This window comes from Athene noctua, chromosome 1 (genome assembly GCF_965140245.1).
Source record: "Athene noctua chromosome 1, bAthNoc1.hap1.1, whole genome shotgun sequence".
Taxonomy (NCBI): domain Eukaryota; kingdom Metazoa; phylum Chordata; class Aves; order Strigiformes; family Strigidae; genus Athene; species Athene noctua.
In genome coordinates, this window is record NC_134037.1 from 238,330,407 (window position 1) to 238,350,717 (window position 20,311).

The 20,311-nt window shown below is 42.0% G+C and overlaps 2 protein-coding genes across 2 annotated transcripts in view; one reads left to right on the plus strand and one right to left on the minus strand.

Annotated features, from left to right (window-relative positions):
* The window catches only part of SMAD9 (SMAD family member 9), a 37,659-nt gene extending 35,229 nt beyond the window's left edge, over window positions 1-2,430 (plus strand). The window contains exon 7 of the mRNA XM_074931829.1: window positions 699-2,430. Coding sequence (XP_074787930.1) covers window positions 699-842 — 144 coding nt within the window. The 3' untranslated portion in view covers window positions 843-2,430. The remainder of the gene's footprint in view (window positions 1-698) is intronic.
* A 6,996-nt stretch (window positions 2,431-9,426) lies between these two features.
* On the minus strand, window positions 9,427-18,215 carry RFXAP (regulatory factor X associated protein). The gene is given in 6 exon segments (XM_074901351.1): window positions 9,427-11,052; window positions 13,917-14,024; window positions 16,638-17,108; window positions 17,110-17,148; window positions 17,150-17,244; window positions 18,149-18,215. Coding segments are annotated over 6 exon segments (891 nt in total). The 3' UTR covers window positions 9,427-10,941.
* Between the last annotated feature and the right edge of the window lie 2,096 nt (window positions 18,216-20,311).

Genomic DNA, 20,311 nt, shown 5'->3' on the forward strand with positions numbered 1-20,311 from the left:
CTGTCAGATGCTCCATATCCCTTATCTCCCTAAAAGAGCTGGAGAAATTACGGCATGACTTCCCACAGCAGGCAGCTGGGAACTCCCATGGGAACAGAAGACATATTCAAGGATAGAAAACCTATGAGAAATGGCTAGGTATAGATTAGATATGGTATATAGGAACGTTGCTGGAGGTTTCCAGAAGTTCAGATAAATACCTAGAACTTCTAGAGTCTCAGACTCATAGGATCCATCTCTAACAATAAATGAAGCAGTGCCCAGGATAATTCCCAGTTCCTGTTAAACTGTTACGACAAGGCCTGTCTTGCTTTTCATCTGCACCAGACAGCAGTCTGGCAGACTTTCCTGTGCACGTCTCTGGGGTGCGAACAGCAGGGACCATTCCCCATGGGCTGTTTGCAAGCAGCCAAGCTTGGAAACAGACCTTCCGATGCCATTTGGTCTCAGCACCTGGAAGTGTGACTGAGCGTTTTAAATTTAATACTATAGAGTCCCTGAGAACGGTGATAACAATGACCTTAAAGGAGCAAAGGTTTTAGCTAAGATTATCTCTAGGACAAAGCATTACATTTGGGGAACTTGGGTGGTGGATCACCTGTAGTTGTGTTAGACTGTCAGCACTGGAGTTGTGATTTAATGTTTCTTTTTTTTAAAAAAAAAACAACTCACTTTTCGTTCCTTTGATGCTTTTATAGGGCTGGGGAGCAGAGTATCATCGCCAAGATGTTACAAGCACACCCTGCTGGATTGAGATCCACCTGCATGGACCATTGCAATGGCTGGATAAGGTGCTGACACAGATGGGCTCACCTCATAACCCCATCTCCTCAGTCTCTTAAGATTCATCTCTAGAATTCCCTTAGGATGGATGCTATTGCAGGCAGTGGCTTATAGGATTTCCAGTGAACAGAAGCTTCTATATGTAGATGTATGTAGATGTAAATATATCTATACATAGTCTACTCTCTTTTTTTTTTTTTTCATGCTACATTTTGTGGTTTCTAGTTATTCTGATGCCAGTACAATAAGTTTAGAAATTCAGGTATAGCCTATCTGTTCTCTAGTACAAAATAAGCCAAATTCCTGCAAAAGTGTCAAACATTTCCTGTGAGCATCTTCATTCCCCAGCCAAGCCAGTAAACGGTGCGAATTGTCAGCACTTTCGCGTGGATTTAGAAACCTGGCTGTAGCTGTTCCTAGTAGGTGAAATTCACCCCTCTGCCGGCATCCAAAGTCAGATCTCTACACCATTTATATCCATTTCACATCCTAATTTCAGGTCTAAAAGAGGACCTTAGGTGGTGCACAGGACTTATGCGTAGAGATGACTTTTATCCAGTGAACTGAAGGACTAAACTGCAATTCCAGTCTGTCTCCCTACTGCAAAGCACGATGGGACAACAGGTCATCTGAGGAGCTGAGGCATCCCTGTCTCCCCTAGGATTTGGCAGGAGGAGAGAGCCCTCAGGACACGTTCAGCACTGGAGCCTTGTCAGAGCATTCTGGACACATCCGAGTAGTCTGATACTGTTAATAAAGTAGTGTACAGTACTGCTGCACTGAAAAGCAACAAGTTCCCCCCCCCAAAAAAAAAAAGAAAATTTGAAATATATGCCTATAAATTTAAAAACTAATTAACTTCCAGTGCTTTTCTGCAAAGTACATACATATTGCATATGTATCTGGCATGTAAATTGAATCCTATCCATTATACAGTATTGATGTAGTTTGTTTTAAAGTTAGGACTGTCTGTAGTTAGACTACTGTGCTGATATCAAGGGTACATCTAAAAGGGACTTGAACTGTGATTCAGAAAAGGGAAATGAAGTGTGCATTGAAGAAATGAATAATTACTTTCTTGTTTATCCTGGGATAGTCTCTGTACTGGGAACAGGAAGCCCCACGCTCACAGGATGCAGTGAGAGGGAGATGGGCAACAGCCGTGTCCATCCCCTGTGCTGGGTCAGTCCTCAGGATCTGTCTGCAACACCTGGGTTTGACAGAGAGGGCTTTCCTGCCAGTCACTTCATACATCCCCATGGATAGTTTCTCATCTTAGATACAGGCTTTATCATTTGCAACACTTTTTGCCTTGCCTGCACTGGAGGATGGTGAGGCAGTGTAACCCATGAACAAGCAAAGAGTGAATCTATGTGCAGAATCTTTTTTAAAAGCTCCTTGTCTGCACTTCTGTAAGCAGAGAAACCTATTGCCCATACTCTCATCCACAGAGCCAGTCTTAAAAAATGCTGTTCACTTGGTAACCTTTTCTGAGGAGGCAGGTGAAACTCCTACTACATTTTGATTGTTCCTATTACCTTGGTGAAAGGGTAGAGGATTGTTTTTTTCCAGACATAACAGTCCACTGAAAATCGTTTTGCTTTAAGGGTCAGAAAGAGTGATAGCTTCTCTAATCTCATTCCTCCTTAGAACATACCAGAAGTATCCTAAGGAAAAAAAAAAAAAAAAGTTTTACAGAATGTTTCTTTTCTTCTCACACAATATCTGGTGACACACATTTTACTGCATAATTGGAAGAGGATGCCTGAAATCTTCAGCTACATCACATACACAAAGGAAATAACATTCACCAGAAAGACTTTCCATGTGTTTTAGATGCTATATAATACCTGTTATGGGGTGGTAATCATGAACAGAGCAGAAGAATCAGTAAACTAGCAGGGTTACTTCATTTGAATACATCTTCAGCTGCCTGCAGAATTTTTAGGGCACACAAGGATAAATTACTGATAAGTTTGAGCAGTAATAGCAAGTTGTATAGGAAATCTGTGAATGCAAAGAACCCTATTCTGTCACCATGTGATGTCAGCAGTGTCACTGTGGGATAGGAAAAGCTTTACAGTCTCCTGCAGCAATGAAATCCAATAATAATGTGACACAGAAATTCCAGGTGTGCCATTTACTGTTTAGCAGACAAAAGAAAGACCAGTTTGGAAAAGCAGCTCCCTCTGTTATCGGTGTCACTGTACCGAGGTACTGGTAGCATGGGTTTTAGCATGTTTATTTCACCCTTTCTCCGGTTATTTCTCTGTGCTTTTCATTCCTTTGCTCATTCCTTTGCTTTCTTAGCAGCGAAGGACAGAGAAAATCACCTCTCCCGTCCAGGATCTAGCTGTCTTTTATCCTAGATTCTGCCTTGCCTTTTAGGCTGAAACCTCCTTCCCTCCTAATATAGAGAGAAGCCTACGGGTTGCTTTTAGACATTCTCAGCATTGTCATCTTGCTCACAGAGAGCAAAGGGGGATGTTGTGAGGTGCATCTTCTCTTGGGCATCCCCAGAACCCACTTTCCTGCCAATGCTGCAGAGGAAAACTGAATGGCCAATGAAGAGAAGCAGGTTCCTCTGGGGCATCATTTGTTTCATCATAAGGCAGGTATTTCAAGTAGATGAAATACACTCTGCTCTGAACATGCTTATGTCTTCCATTGAGTATAAGGAGAACTAAGGGTCACTAGCTCAAATGTGGACTGTTACATTGGACATATCCAAAAGTTGGTGACGGGTCACTAGCTCAAATGTGGACTGTTACATTGGACATATCCAAAAGTTGGTGAGGGCCAACTCAGTAGTGACCAACTCAGTGGGTATGGGCCATAGGGAAGATGTGGTGGCTTTCTCAGACTAGTAATGATGCTTGCTTATTAAGTGTCTGCTGTTTAAATGGAAGTTGGGAAATTCAGAGCAGTTTGTCCTTTATGTATGTCTACTTCTATAGTAATCCTCATACAAATAGGATTTGGCTTCAGTGCAGTCCACACATGCATCTCATTAAAGGTAGTCACCTTAATACTCCCTTACTAGTAAGTTAGGCATTTCTGGAGCATGATTCTTCTGACCTCTTTAAACTGTCTGCATTAGGATGAGGTGAATTTCAGTAAATTTATCTGTTTGCTGAAAGTTGGATTGAAGCACCTGATTCTGGGCAATCAAAGCCAAACAGCCATCTCGGAGCTGTTAGCCTTCGGGAAGGCTGTATCACTGTGTGAACTATTACCTATTTTGGTGGCCTGTACGGGCCTGCTCCTCTGTGTGAGATACTGCGCAAACACAAAGCAGCCGACAGCTCCTTCCTGAGGGACTGGGAGAGCTCACATCACAAGGGAGAAGTGGTAACAGTAGATGAGGCAAACAAGTAGAGGAAGATGACCCCTGCCCAGATGCAGTGATAAAAAGTAAACCCTTTATTTCCCTTTCTTTTTGAACAAAGTCCCTTACAGACTTCTCTGCTACATGTGAATTGAGCTCAGTTAAAAATTCAGGTTTCTCGTAATTTACAGCAGTGTAACTTTGTATCTCACTCTAATGTATCCCCATTTTGTAAGGAGATATTTTCTGTTGAAAGGTCTTCATGAACCTATCAACCTGTAGTCAATTTAAAGCCTTTAAATGTACTCATTATACTCATTAATACTCAAGCTTTGAAGATGGGCTTCCTGAGAGATTTAAAACCACTTACAGAGAGACTACTTGGTCGAAGGCAGATTTTTAAAAATGTTTTTTGAGTCATCAACAGTTCAAACCTTCTTGAAAGTTTCTGTGGAGAAGTACCATGCATCAGCAGGCAGCAATGGGAGTTTGATCAGGTAGAGGCATAAAGCACATTCGTCATGGTACACGGACCACTTGTTTTCCTGTTAAGTGGTCAAGAGAAGATGGCTGCTTAATTGCTGCCAGTTCTTCAGCAGCACCAGTATTAAAGTGCCATTTTCATCCAGAGGTGACAGAAGCAAATCTAGCACACTGACTGCATGGAGACATGCAGTGGCACTGCCGCTCTGATATCTCACTCCCATAACCTTGCACTGTAACAGCTGGTCAGGTACGGTATAGCAGTGGCTGTAGTTCAGCAGTGTAGCATGTGCTTTGCCTCCCCACCAGAGGCTATGCCACAAGCATCTTTTTACACCTTATGGAAGTTTCATGTTTTGCCATGCTTAGTCTGAAGGATAATGTATCAGCAACACGAAGGGGAACTGTGGCCCCAGGTAACATCAACTGGAGTCAAGGAAATTCTTTACATTTCTTCAGCAAGTACTGTGTCAAGACTTTTAGTGCCCTGAGCAGCCTTCTCCAAGTGGTCCCTGCCTTGAGCAGGGTGTCAGACTTGATTCCCTGCACAGATCCCTTAAAATTCACATTATTCTGTGGGTCTGTGCAGAGATTCCGTGATAACTGGTTGCCACAGGCCAGTGCTCTCTGTTTGCAGAGACAGTTTCAGGGTGAAATATGTTTATCCTTAGCTATTTCTGCATGAGTTCAGTGCAGGACAGAGTTACAAGATATTAATGGTCCCTCAGCATAAAATAAACACTGCAAACATTTCTCACTGTAAACATCATCTCTACCGCACAGCTCTTAAAATGGAAAAAATCAAGCATTTGTGATTGTAACTATAGCTAATTTGCCCTTGTTCTTCCTGGCTTACAACACTCACCTTTGCCTATAAGCTCTAAGAACCAGAAAGTCTCACTAGCAACTGAGGAATTGCATGAACAGCTGGATTTACAGAGGCAGCTCAGGCAGAGCCTGTTTGCTTCCTGGCTGGATGGAAACAAGCTTGATTGAATTTAGTAACTTTGAAAGGGTCTCAAATATAAAGCCAGTTTTCCTGGCTCAGCAGACTTTTCTGGTGCAGCTATAGCTTTCAGGAATATTTGAGCACTACATGGTGCTCAGCACAAGAAAGAAACATTACGCCCTCTGTACTATTCACCTTTCCCCCCAGCTCCCCATAATCTAATTTACTAAGACCAAAACCAAACAAAGAAAAATTAATGAGTCATAGTGTAATTAAATACCATTTTTAAAAGTTGAGAATATAGATTTATGTATCATCAGAAATGTACCAACCATAACTTGTCCCACATGCTCTCCAAGTCAGAGTTCCTTGCTCTGGAGAAGCCTGGAGAGTAGTAGGCCGTTACTCGAACATCTGAACCCAAGCCTTTCTGGGTGAGTGAAAACCCCACTGAAGTGGCTGAGAAGTATTTTTTATAGAGGACTTCTAGTTCATGGTTGGTTACAGTAGCCAGAGATGCACTTAGAGAATGAAGGAACTGGGGAGGAGGGAGCATATGACCAGATATGGTCAGTGGTCATCACTGGAGGTATCAAGGCAGCATGTGCTTGGGCAGCCATTGTGTTCACTGAAGCTTTTTACATTCATATCTGAACTAAACATCAAAACCTGTTTTAGGAGCAGCTTGGAGTACCACAATCCTTAATCTGGTGCTTCCTATACACACAGCCTGGGTGAGTGTGCCAGCCTCCTGGTTAAGCCATGAGATATGTTAGGGAAAATGGTGTTCCATGTGATCCAGGGAGTAGGCTCTGGTTGCATCTTGGAACTGCGCTTGCAAAATTACCCTTTGCCTCACGGAAGGACTAATGGGGAGTTCAGTTTTGGGCAACCATTCAAGGACACTACAAGCACATCCAAGTATGTGCTTCTCAAAAAAAACTGCAGTCTGAAACACAAACTGCATGAACGAAAGACATGGATATATAATCTATCTGGGAATTGCAATAAAGCAACTTGCTTCATTTTTAGGTAGGAAATTGCAGTGCCCAAAGGAAGATGGAATCGGCAGGAGCCTTCACAGGGACTCCTATGAAATCACATTTATAGCAGGAACTAAGAATAGACAAGTGTGCTTCCCTGAGAGCAAGTAAGAGGTCGGGTCACCATCAAAAAAGAGCCTGATAGAGTTGGTCCCATCTTGCAGCCGGGAGAGAGATTATGTGAGACTTTAGATCTGTGAATAAAAAGCTTCTCAACCTGGAGGCTTCATTGCAGCCACTGAAACAGGGCTTCTTCCTAATGGCAGCTCTGGGAGTACAGAAAGCCTGGGAGGGCATTTACTCTGTGCTTAGCAGAGAGAAATCCCTTTCTGTCTCTACTGCAGACGGACACTTTTGCATGTTGTGCACCAGCACAAAACACAGCCTTTGGTTTGTACCGATCGTCTACTCATAGGAAGCTGCGGAGTGGCCAGGAGCAGCCAGAATCCTGTTACCCGTTCACCCCAGGGCTTCCCAACAGCTTGCCCAGGTGTGCCTTACATTATATTGCCATATGGATGCCACACTTTCCTGCCGGGGAGGTGAGGCATATGAGAGGCCCATCAGGAAGATGCCTCCACTTGCACCTGGGCCATGCTTGCAAACCTGGTGCCTGTACAGATAATGAATCTAATTTGCAGGCCATGTCTGTAACCACTATGTCCTCCAGAGTCGGCTACTCTTCCATTATAGCCAATGTGAACATTTGCAGCCAATTGTGAACAGTTTTTAGATCTTCAGTCATAGTGGTTTTATTATCCATGGATGCTGCTATTTTATATTCTGTGTTAGTACTCAAATAATATTGCATATGAATAGCATAGGAAGAAATAGACAAACCAGTTAATAATTTTAAATACAGACCTCATCAGCAAAGAAAAGCTACAAAAAACTTGTTAAAGTCTGACCCCTTGCACTTTCACAGTAGTGAGCACATCATGTTTCAAAGTGATTTTTTGATGCTAAAGTGTGTGTTAAATCCTATTAATCCAGTTATGTCCATGAGAAGCTTTGCAAACAAGAGCAAGGGAACAAACACAACGATGAGCAGAGATAATGCACATTCACATAAATTTTCTTCACTTACTCAAGCAATTGGAGTTCTGAATTATTTATAATACTTTTTAAGTGAAATGTACCACAGCATACTTTCTGCAGATAAATCAGTGTTAGCAATTTAATCCCTCATTTCAGTATCACCTCTGTGATGTAAATGGGGCTGAGAAGTGTGACAAGGTGAAGGAACAAGCCTTATTGTGGGGGTCAATGAAGCCATAAGGTTGTAAAGTTTTATGCAGTCCAGGGCGAAAATGGCAGATTCAAGCAAGGTGCAGGTTTTTTTGTGTCAAGTACAAGCACCATGAATCATACATAGATTTAACAGTGTCACTTCTGTCTGTGAACAATTCTGCCCTTGCTTTTCCATCGGAATCAAAGCAAAACATTTGCATCATCCAGAACGAAGTATTATTCACAGCTAGTGATCATCTTTAAAACAGCGCAGATTGCTGTATAAAGAACGCTACTTGGACTCTTGAGAATGAAAAATCTCAAACATACTTAGTTTCAGGAGCCTGAGAGATGAGGGCAGCTCAGAGTCCTCCAATAAGCCCCAGAGTACTCTGCCCCATGCCCTGTCATGTCAAGAAAGATAAAACAATTGCTAATCAAGTGGACATTTTCACAAGCATTCCTCCTGCTGCATTTGAGGCATTCTGAAGTCAACATATTTAGCCTGATGTTTGAACAGTACACTTTTTAACACACTCCATTTTCTTTGGCTGGAATTATTCTATTGTAAAAGGGATTATTCACGTCTTGTGTTTTACTGTTAATAAAGATATTTCTGATTAAAGAGCTCTTTTCCCTCGTTGTCTCCTTTTTTTCTCCTTGAAAGAGACTGGCCCTGGAAAGCTGTAGGTCCCAGTCTGATCACCAGTGGCTTTGGTAACCACAGCATTTAGAAAGCCTTTATTCATATGTCACTTAGCAAGAGGAATTGGTGTGTTCAGAGTAATGGGATGAAGCAACACTCCCAGCAGAATGGGATGCTGGACAGTATAAAATGGGTTGCAAATGAATACAGCATAAAATCTACATGTTACAAAGTATACGCATCCCTCACTGTCCTGTGGTAGATTTGAAGATGTAAGAGGACAGTTCAGCTTACTTTTGAAGGAGGCAGCCCTGATCCGACAGGCAGTTAATGAGCAGTGATGCTGCCCTACGACAGAAGCCCTAGCTGTGGATCAGACCAACATTAGCGAGCAGACAGACTTGCTGCTATGAGGGTCTCAAACTGCTCAAGGAAAAAGAGATATAGTAAGAATGTACTGTTACAGAGTTGGGTTTTAAACCTTCCTAAAGTTCAGATTTTGTTCTGCAACAACAGAAGCAAGGGAGAAGATGACATAATGGTCTTGGAGGAACACAGCCACTGCTGTGTTCACACATGGTTTGGGAATCCCACCCAGCACCCTGCCTGAACAGGGCAGCCCTGTTGTCAGCACATCTCCTGCCATCTGCACCAGCCTGTCAGGCACTGCCATCACAGACCACCAGAAATACGGGATAGGTGAGCTGCACTGTGCTGAACATCTCTATGCACAAATTCAGCAAGTTTCATTCGTTTTGAGGTAACCAACTCGTTCAGCACTGTTATCACACATCCCCTGTGTCCCTTTTCTACCATGAGGGTTGGTCTGTTTTCTAAAAAAGTTTAATCAGATCTGCTCACCTCAGTGCTTTTGTAAGATGACCATTTAAAACAAAATCAAATACCCTGTTTTACAATTTCAGCCCATTATGTTTTCACAAATATTCTGACACACTGAAAACAGTAATCTGATTTTACTTAAAGCTAAAATAACCACCTATAACAAGAGCCTTGGAACACAAGAGTTTTAAATGTCACCTAGCCAGAGCTAGCCATTTTAGTATAGAAAAAAACCCAACATACAAATTTAACAGAACAAAGGAGGACAGGCTTTGGGTTTGTTTTTTTAAAAGAGAAACAAAGATTTTACTCAAACTCTTATTGGTCCAGAACTGCTGATACAAAGTTTTTCATTTTCTTTTTTAAAGAACAACTTGCACAATGCTAAATACAATCAATCCCTACTGACCAAGTTCTATACATACACAAAGCACAGCTTGTAAAAATTCGCAAGACTAACAAATACTCCTGAAGAGAGATTATTTAGCGGATCAAACTGTCGCAGTATTAAGTAGTACTTTAATGAGCACCTACACCATTCAGATAATCTCTGTTCAGAAATGCGTTTTAATACAAAACTTTGTTTTAAAAACAAAACATGGGGTTCAACACTTACATAACACAGTGTTTAGATTCTTAACCCAATCAACTGCAAATTCATCTGAACTGGCTGAAAACCTGAGAAGTCTAGCACTAGAGTTGATATCAGTTCTCTTAATAGAAGAATTTTAATTATACTTTTTTTAGAAGAAAAAGACTACATAAAGGAAAAAATGCAAAATTACAGTTTAGTTTTTGGATGCATTTGCTAATACAAGTTAAAAGCTTTAAAATTTAATGTGGTCACTTAAAAATGAGTGATATTGTCATCTGTAACTAAGTTATATTTAATGTATGAGAGGTTGGTCCTTACAAATAACTCCACAAAACAAGGTCCAACTCTCAGTTGCATACATTTCACCCAATTCTTCTCTAAAGCTTTTTGCCATTTATCTCTTTTGAAACTTTAAAATGCTTTGCACACATAATGAAGCATTTCAAACCTACACAACTTGCAGATAATGAATATATAGCAGGAGGATCACCTGATTTGCACTTTTTTGGGCCACTGGATCAACTTCTTGATGGCACATTATCTTTGCCTTTAGTGCAAGATTCTACTGGACATTAGTTTCTCATATCCCTGAGCAATTCCTGTTAGGTCATGCCACTGGACTGGCTCAAATTCAGGACTTTATTTCAAAACTTCCATAGAAAGTAACTGACTTCAATGATTGTCATCAAAGAGTGACTTGTTTAACAGTAAATCCTTATATAGAAAAACATTAATTTAGTGGAAGACTTTGGTAGGAAAAGGGTGTACAGCTGAACGTTACTAATATAAACAAATATCTATTAAAAAAATTAAACATTAAAATGAAGTTTTAAAAAGAATCAAAAAATAGACTCCTCCAGATTTGCTCACAAGTTTGCAGACACCCAAGCAGCTCAAAACCTCAAAAGTGCAAACAAGTAAAATACATAACAGCAGCAACTTTAGTTTTCCTTTAAACATCGAGATTCTTTGTATTTATATAAAATACACATCCTATTCCTCCTTCAGCACCAGACTTATATGCAGGTCACTGATCTGTTCTGGTTACCCAGGTGCTCCTTGAAACTGTTGCTGCCTTTGTTCCAAAGCCTGCTGACTTAACAGTTGCTGTTGTTTCTGTAGGAACTGCACTACTTCTGGACTTCTGAGTAGGGACTGCAAAAAAAAGAGAAAGCAGACTTTAAAGTACTCACATATATTAAATTGCCACTACAGTGATTATATTTATATTACAATATTTTTTTCCATTAAGTCAATTTGCACATTACCCATTGTTGCAGTTTAACTCCCGTAGGCAACTAAGCATCACACCGCCTCTTGCTCAATCCCTCACCAGTGGGATGAAGCACTGTTCAACAATAACTAAAACATCACTGTGTTATCAACACTCTCCATCACAAAACCAAAACATAGTCCCATACAAACTACTGTGAAGAAAATTAACTATCCCAGCCCAAACCTGTACACCCATATGAGAGTTCAATTAAATGCTGAAGAATTACAAAACATGCTCACAAAAAACACCTAGAAACTGTTTCAGAACATCAGCAGGTAACCAGAAGCAGCATTAATACATATCCTGAAGGCAGATTCACAATGTAAAGAATATACAGTATTGCAAAAAACAAAGATAGCAAATGGAAGTAATCTACTGACATATTGGAAACAAACACTTTTCAATTGTGCTTCAGTTTTGAGCCAATTTCTACATTTCCTAGTGCAGAGAGCTCAAAAATACTGTAATAAATGAAATACTGCAATTCTGCAGAAAAGCTCACGTGCCTGTTAGAGTTCCAGCATCTGGACAATGCTCTTAGTCACACTATTAGTGTAGTTCTAAGTTCTAAATTCTGGTCTAAGTTCTAAAAGAGTTCTAAGTTCTAAGAGAAACTCTGAGCAGAGAGTTTGACTCAACGATCCTTATGGGGTCCTTCCAACCCAAGATACTCTACGATTCAATATTCACCGAGTGTTCAATAATTCTCCAACATTTAAAAAAAAAAAAAAAGCAACCAACTCTCTACCTTCAGTCAAAAGACAAAAGTATCTAAAACTATGTGCATCTGGCTCCTGGCCTGAACAGCTGCTGTCTGTGATCCAGCTCCAGTTGTTAACTCTCATTTCTGCATGGTGGCAGCACAAGTGTTTGTAAGGTCAAATGGCAAATCAGGCTGGGAATGGATCCTTCCAAAAATTACTGCAGGAAAGAGGCTATTTTTCAGGTGAATTAATTCCCAAGACTGCTTGTTCATTATGCACAGTCATTTCACTGATATAAGCAAAGAGGTACTGCAACTCTGTAATACAGGTTTACATTCAAAAGGTCCAACAACTTCCAGGGCAGGTCTAGAACTTTATGCTATATGGGGCAACTCTGCAGAGATTGTAATTGAAAGCAACCATTCTGCATATACCTCACACCTACAGCAGCACTGAACAGCTAAGGTTAGTGAATCGGCCACTGAAAGCAGTTACTAACAACAAACAGGCTCACTGAACAGATGCGCAGCCACCTTTTCCTTAGGGCACATTAGCTTTATCAAGTCACTTCACTGCACAGGGTAGTTCTGCAGCAAGTAGGTCTTATCTGCTGCTGGTTTATGACATTAAGGTTCTTCAGGCTCTCCATCCACAACTTGCTGCTTCTCAGCCCCTTGCCTCTGGCTTTCTCTATCTTTATCCAGTGCAAGCTGCACATTCAGGCACACGTGGGCCACCACAAAAGCCTCTCCTCACAGAGATTAACCACATGCAAGGAACTTATATGCAAGCACAAACGGCTTGGCACTTCTAAGTGATAAACCTGCAGGCAGCTACCAGTGATGTGCAGTCACTTCCATGTGCAGAAACATAAGGTATGGAACAGCCTTGGATGCAAGAGGCCACAAGAGCTCTCTCTGGGTCACCACATAACCCTCAGGCCTTGTGTTGTGCAGATATGCAAAAACAAAGAAGAAATTCTCAAAGAAATAATGCTGAATGAGAGAAACTGAGTCAGATCAGACAGAGAGCGGGAGAGAAGCAAGAACCAGATCAAGGAGAATCTGAATGTCACTTGACCAGAATAGCAAGGAAACCTCAAATTTTGAAGAGCCTTGACATAACTGCAAAAGCTCTCAACATCTATTTAAAAAGCCTCTGGTTGTTGTATTTCTAGAAAAAATAATGTTTCATTAATATACCTTTAATTTAATTAACAGCCACATAAATAGGAACAGCCAGGAAAGGGGAAAACGATTCAGTGAGCACGGCATGAAGAACAGAGAATGTGAAAAATAGTTTTTTCAAATTTCTGAACCAGCACTACAGCACTTTAATGAGGACTGTTAAATTGCTTTGCATAGCTAACAGAGAGAACAGACAAACAGTCCCACTAGCTTTTGGATAATAGAGACTGTAAAAACCAGTAACACAGAAAGCTGTAATGAAGAAGCTGAAGGAACAGTAAGTCCTGAATTACTTACTTGCATTGGGCTTCATTCTTTAAAGAAGCAACAGAAGTGTTTAAAAACTTACAACACATGCCATTCATGCAGTCTACAAATATTATAATCATACTGTTCGCTTACACAGTTCACTTTATCAACAAATATATATGCAATGTGAAGTATATGATAGGTCTACAACTTTTAAAACAGACTACAGTAATTAAAGCTTACATCAGATATAAAGTCCACACATTGTTCTATATAAAGCTTTACAGCAAAATTGGTTTAACAAGTCAAAAACCATCCCAGTTATAGCATAAGCACTATTTGCCCCAAAGAAATAATCCCTTCTATTTAGTACTACCAAAACACTCAACTTCAGTTCATGTGGCAGTGATCATTAAATTTAGTCATCTCAGTATTCTTCAGACGGGGGCTGAGACACACATCTGCTTTGCAGCCTATTTCAAATTTGAATATATGAACATGTAGTGTATGACCATTAAACTGATTTTCATCTTTCACAAGGGTGACAGTTGAACACTGCTACACTGCCTTTGAGTTCAAAACCTCTAAGAAAACAAAACTTACCAGCCTCTTTTTATTCAGTACTTGTTCTAAAAGAGTAGGTCTTGCTGGGCGATCTCCAATGGATCCTGTTCTCTGCTTTGTAACAGAAACTGAACCTTCAACACTATCCTGCATGTGAAAGAAAATAAAAAATAATTGACAAGTGAGACTATAAACCCTGATAAAATGATACATTTACTTTTCACCGCAGAAAGTCCCAAGAGTAAAGACTAATTTGCCTCATTAATCCGCAGAGGAAAATAACAGCACAAAAATGGAAACAGATCTATTCAAGAATTGGCCTCTTCTTTCCACATTATTTTCACTCTTTCATCAGCCACAGTGAAGCAATGCAGCTGAGTTAGTCTTACAAACTGCAAAACTAACCCAGTTGCTATGGCTAGTTAATGGCTTGAATTATTTGACTGCATTTCTTACAAATGAAGTAATTCACAACAGCTCAATCTCCAGCTTGTGGAAGTGAATGATATTTAACATTCGCAACTGAGTAGGAATGACAACAACACTTTTAATAGCAAACCAAAACATACTTCAGAATACTGTTATGAACTTGTCAGAGCCACAGGAAAGAGACAGTAAAGTCTACATGTTTTTTTCTTTGCAAGTTTATTCTGTTCCTTGTACAATCACCAGTCACATAGACTGTCTTCTAAACAACATGGCTCTACAATCTACTGTAGAGAAAATATTAATGGTATGGAAAATTTCAACCAGTGTTCAATTTTTATGAGTATTAAGTTTACAACTTACTGATGCTTCCATTTACCTGAAAGGGTTCAAGCAAGAACAACAACAAAGTATCCCAAGTATCTTTCACTTCAATTCTGTCCACAGAAATGAAAAATGAAACTTCTATTAGGAATCTAACTCTAACCCCAGTGACAACTTGTGGGGCTTTGACAGACACTACCACAAAAAAGCACACAAAGTTCAGCACTAAATACCCTGCTTTCTTCCACAAGTTCATGCCTTAATTTCTTAACATTCAAAGCAACCTGCACTTGCAGAAAATGGGAGCAGCAAGCCTGCTCTCTTCCAACATGCAATAACCGCTATTTCATGTTACAGTTCAAAAAATCTTAACCCATCCCTACATGAAATGCAGCAATTTTTCCCTTTTCCCATACTGTCTCCTTTTCTGAACTTGCACAAATATTTGTGTAGACACATCATGAACTGAGCATGATGAATTATTAGGAAATAAAGAGAAGAAAAATCATGCTGGTATATAAATCTAAAATTCACCCACATCCTGAATACTGTGTGCAGTTACTGTTCTTTCATCTAAAAGAGAAGTAGCTACTAGAACTAAGAGAAGGTTCACAAAATGGCAACAAGAAGAAAAAGTATGTAACTTTTTACTTGGAAACCAGCATCCTACACCTTTTCACTGTGGGAAGGAAACAACTTAGAGGCTAGCCTACCAAGTAAGTGTCACAAACTAAACAGGAATCAGTTGTTCACTGTATCTTCTAATGTAAACACTAGCTGGCAAGTTAATAGCAGGCAGGTTCAACAACAAGGAGATCATTCAAACAAGGTAGCAGACCTGAAGAAACTAGCAGAATGAAATGGGTGCTGAGAGTTTACAAGAGTTCAACAAAAACAATCTAAAAAAGTACAAGGAACAGACATAGAGTTACAATATATCGGAAAACCCACATGTATCTCAGCAAGTCCTTTGAGCTGAAGGAGAAAGAAGCTGGGAGAATATTCCCTAGCAGCATCATGTAAACTTGCCCTTTTCTTATACACCCGCTTCTACAGCTAGACAAAAAGAGATTCTTTGGTGCGACACCCGGTATGGTTACTATTATATTTATATGAAGAAAAACAGAAAAAGTTTTTTGATCGTTAGCTTGCAGTTAGATCAGTTCCCAGTCACACAACTCCAGAGACAGCTGTGCTGACAAAAAAAGTTGCTTTTAGCAGGAGTGCTGGGTAAGGTTTTTTCTTAAGGCAACCACTATTTTATACTTGCCCCTTCAAGCACAAACTAGCCAGCACCTTCAAAAGTAGAACCATTTCCCTCTTTCTAGATCATCTAAATACAAGATCTTGAACGGTAAAACTCAGTAGAAGCGGCCACTAAGAACTGTGTTATCCTGGTTGTAGAAAAAAACCTGTTGAACGTTAGCATCAGTTCTCCCACTGACACTACTACCCCATCGAAACAATGCACATAATTTTACGAAAGAAAGTAGGATTAATGGTCCAAATGTTTAACTGCGATTTAATACGAAAAAAATCAATGAGTATCTTGAAGAACCTACAAAACTGGTTTTATATACAATATAATCTGATAGCCAATGGCCTCTGTGACTTTAAAACCAACTGGGCAAGAAGACAGAGATCTCAGATCTGTATGTTCATCTTTCCTCCTGTGAAATAAACACATGCTACAGAGCGAAGCGTCTTCTAGCAAGAATTTTTCTCCTGGAATCTTCTGGTGGTTATAAGTTGCTGTAATTTGTATAGGAAAAGAGAAGAGAAACAGGGTTTGCTCTGGCACTAGAGGAAGAGCAAGCTCTAGGACTGTCCTGTTTCATCCCTTTCCTCTGGACAGAAAGGTCCCACTCCGTGTGACAGAAACCGATTTCCCAGGGGAAGTCCCCGCTCCCCAAGGAACACACGGCAGCCAGGCTGTCCGCCGACTTTCGCCACCGGAGGAGGCCCCAGCTGAGGCCCAAGCCACGGCCACCCGCCACCCCGGTGCCTCACCTCGGCCCGCGGGCCGGTCCCCGCAGCGGCCGCCCCGCCGCCCCCCAGGGCCTGGTCGCTCTTCTTGCGCTTGTACTTGTCCTTGTAGATCTTGTTGCGGTGGCGCTTACACATCCAGGGCTTGCGCTGCTTCACCACCTGCGTGGTGGTCTCGCTGCAGCCCTCGTAGGTGCAGCTCTTGCAGCCGCCGCCCGCCGCCGCCGTTTCACCGCTCGAAGCCGCCGCCGCTGTCGTCTCCTCCTCCTCCACCTCCTCCGGGCTGGCCGTGCTCTCGCCGCCCGCCGCCTCGGCCTCCTCCCCCGCCTCGGCCTCACCGTCGCCTCCTAGCTCGTAGAATAACATGAGGCCGCCGCTACCGGAGGGCGGCAGCTGCGGGTCGGCGCCCGGCAGCGGCAGCACGGCCCCCGCCGTCCCAGCCGCTGCCTCCTCGCCGCCGCACGGCTGCATCACGAGCTGCGGCGGCGGCGGCGGAGGAGGAGGAGGAGGAGGAGGAGGCGGCGGCGGCGGAGGAGCAGGAGGCGGAGGGAGGGAGCGGCGGAGGGGCTGGCCCGCAGGGCGCCGGTGACCGACCCGCCGGCGAGGGACGCGCCCGCGCCACCACCGCGCGCTCACCGCGCATGTGCGCGCGGACGGCGCACGCGCCCTGGCGGGCGGCAGGGGAAGGGGGGGGTGAAGCCGCGCGCGCCATCTTGCCAGTCGTAAGGCGGGGCCAACGCGCATGCGCGGGCGGAGCCCGGGTGCTTGGCGCGGGAGGCGCATGCACGCGCCTGGGAGCGCTGAGGGGAGGGGCGAGCTGCTGGCCCCGCCTCCTGGGCAGGACTCCGGGGCTTCGCCGTGAGGCTGCGCGAGCACCGCGGCCGTGAAACTCTCGTGTCCTCCGAAGTGCGAAGAGCCCCCTTGTTGCCACGTCAAAGGCACCAGTGTGGTTTGGCCCCGTCAGCCTGCTCAGCCCCTGTCCTGGTGCGTTCCTGTGGTGGCTGTCTGGACCAAAACTGTCCTGATGATGATCTTCACGAGCGCCGTCCCTAGGCTGTGCTTGTGTCCTTGCTCTTCAGCTGGCGAGCGGGGATGTGAGGGTACAGGTTTTTTTCTTTTCCCACTTTGCCTTTTTCTTGCCTTCAGTCTGCTGTTGCTGTTGTAGCTTCCCACTTGCTGCTCCTTGCTCTTCACTTGGATATCGATTCTCTCCTTGGCTCACACCTGCATGGCTTTTGGACACCTTTTACCTATTACAGGGGTCATCTGAGCAGCTAAAACTATCTTCACCTAATTTGTGCCATTAACAAATACGTTATTCCTAAGTAAATGTCTTTATGATAGAAATGAATGCTGTATCCATAATCGTAGCCATTGTTTCACTCCTCAATCCAGTCCTTTCTTCCACAAAGGTCTTACCTTTTATTCCAAGAAAACCACTTGTAATGCAACTATCATGGCTACCTTCAGTTTTTCTCCTACTTCATCTTTCTGTGACACAGGCACTGGATTTTTCTCCTGCAGAGAAGTCCCACTGACTTCCATCTCCTTGATCACCCGCTGTTTGCCCTTCTTCATTTTTCTTACCTCTTTACTCTTCATGGGTTCTTGCCTTTCTCATTGCACACATCCGTCTGTCCTGTATTAAAGAACAGTGCTGACCCCATGTGTTCTTTGGCAATTACCACAGCTCCCCTTTCCTGTCATTAAGGTAAATGATTATGCTGTTTACGGTTGTAGCTATTCGGTTTCACCCTTGATCATGTTGTAATACAGTTCACCCTCATTTGTCAAAATAGCTAATGATGTCTTAGACAAATCACGGTGAACTGAGTAGCTCTGTCCTCATCGCCTTTGACCCACCAGTCACCTTCAACATGGGCGAGATGACTCCCAGCTCTACTGCTTAAACTAGAATTACAGACTATTTATTTTTTGTCAGTAGGACTTACTTTCCCCACACCTGCCTCAGTATCTTTTTCATCTCTTGTACAGCCATGCTGGGACAACTTAACAAGACCCTCTCTTTAGTACTCAGCCTTGCATCTGTGCCAGTAGTGAAACATGTAAAAATTACATGTGACCTTGTTTTCCTGCCTCTTACCTCTTTAAATGTGAGGTCCTTGAGGCAGAGGTTGCCAGTAAATGTTTGGGGTTTTTCATATTGTGGCTCCATTGAAATAATTCTAGGTTTTTTGTTTTGTTTTAAATGCATCTTGAAAGAAGGCCTACTTAAAATTTTAAGTGCTCCTGACATTAATTAAAATAAACTTCAAAGTAATAATGAATTAAAAACAATAGCATCTTTCTCCAGCCACACTTCCTGGCACATATCCACACTATAGCTAATTAAAATACAAATAAGAAATAGGTAGCTGATACCCTTTAAATCCCGGGAAGAAAAGTTGGTTGTGCTCTTCCCCACTACTTCTCTGAAACCTCACTGAGTCAGCTAGGTTTGTCATGGTCCTGTCAGACCAGTAGATTGAAACAGTTCAAGGCTAAATGACAAAATTATTGCCAGAGTGAAGTTTTCAAAGCAAATGCTCTGCTGAAAACTCCCTCTTTTTTTGAATTGGTTGAGTTCTCCCTCAGACACCCTGGTAACACACAGGGATCTCATTGCTCACTGGAAGCATACTTCCACTCCTTAGTTGTTATTTTCCTCATCTGAGGAAAAACGAACAGCACCCCCTGAAAACTAACAATACCTTACTAAGATATTGAGGGGGTTAATTAATTAGCAAATTGATTTGGTATTTAATAAGCCTATTACTGGGCTGCAATGTGAAGTATTATCCAATTCTTTTTTTACCCCCAGAATCTTATCCTCTGTTTGCTTGAGAGCAGAGAAACATACATAGGAGTTAAATTAGTGACAGCTAACAAACGAAGCCCTTCTTAAAAAGCTGCCATTGATGCTCTTTTTTTTTCTGCCTGGTTTGCTCAAGAAAGAGAGACATTGTGATGGAAAAGAAATCAGGCAAAGTATTAGTTTCCTTGAGCTGCACTTCTGGCAATCCAGCTTGTGGAGAAGGAAGTTCATGTTTGGAAAATTCTGTCCTTAGTCATCATTGCCATCCAGCCAGGAGCAGCTGCATCGTGTTTGGCCTTCCCAGGTGCCATTAAGGGGAGATGCCGAATATGATTATTGAAATCTAATATGTTCATTTGTCCATAGGCTGATAGCTTGTTGTTTAAATAGATTCTATAATTTTCTGCTCTCTCTTTCGTTTGTGTTTGTGAAATTGTTCACTTTAATGTTTTAGGTTTCTGTTCCAGTTCTTAATTGCCTTGGGAAACAACATGTATTAAAAAACAAATACAGGATAAGGTTAAGGAAGGTAGTTGTCTTTGGAGAGGCTGATCTGTCCTATTTACAGACCAAGATGGTACTAATGGTTATAGCTGCAGTAATATTTTCAAATTGTGAAAGTTATTTCAACATTTTCCTATGAGTGATGATATGAAGTCTGTTGACTCATTCTCTCTCTCTCTCTTTCTCTCTCTCTCACACAGAAGTGTATTTACCTTGATCATGTGTTTTAAGAGCACAGGCCATACTAAGAACTTCTGTGAGAAGTGGGACTGTGAAATTCATACATCCAGTGTGATATCCCTACAAAGAAAACATAATCTAAATGCAAATTGCAACCCTTTTGCTGTATTATAAAACAAAGAGTCTAGTCAAGGAGTTT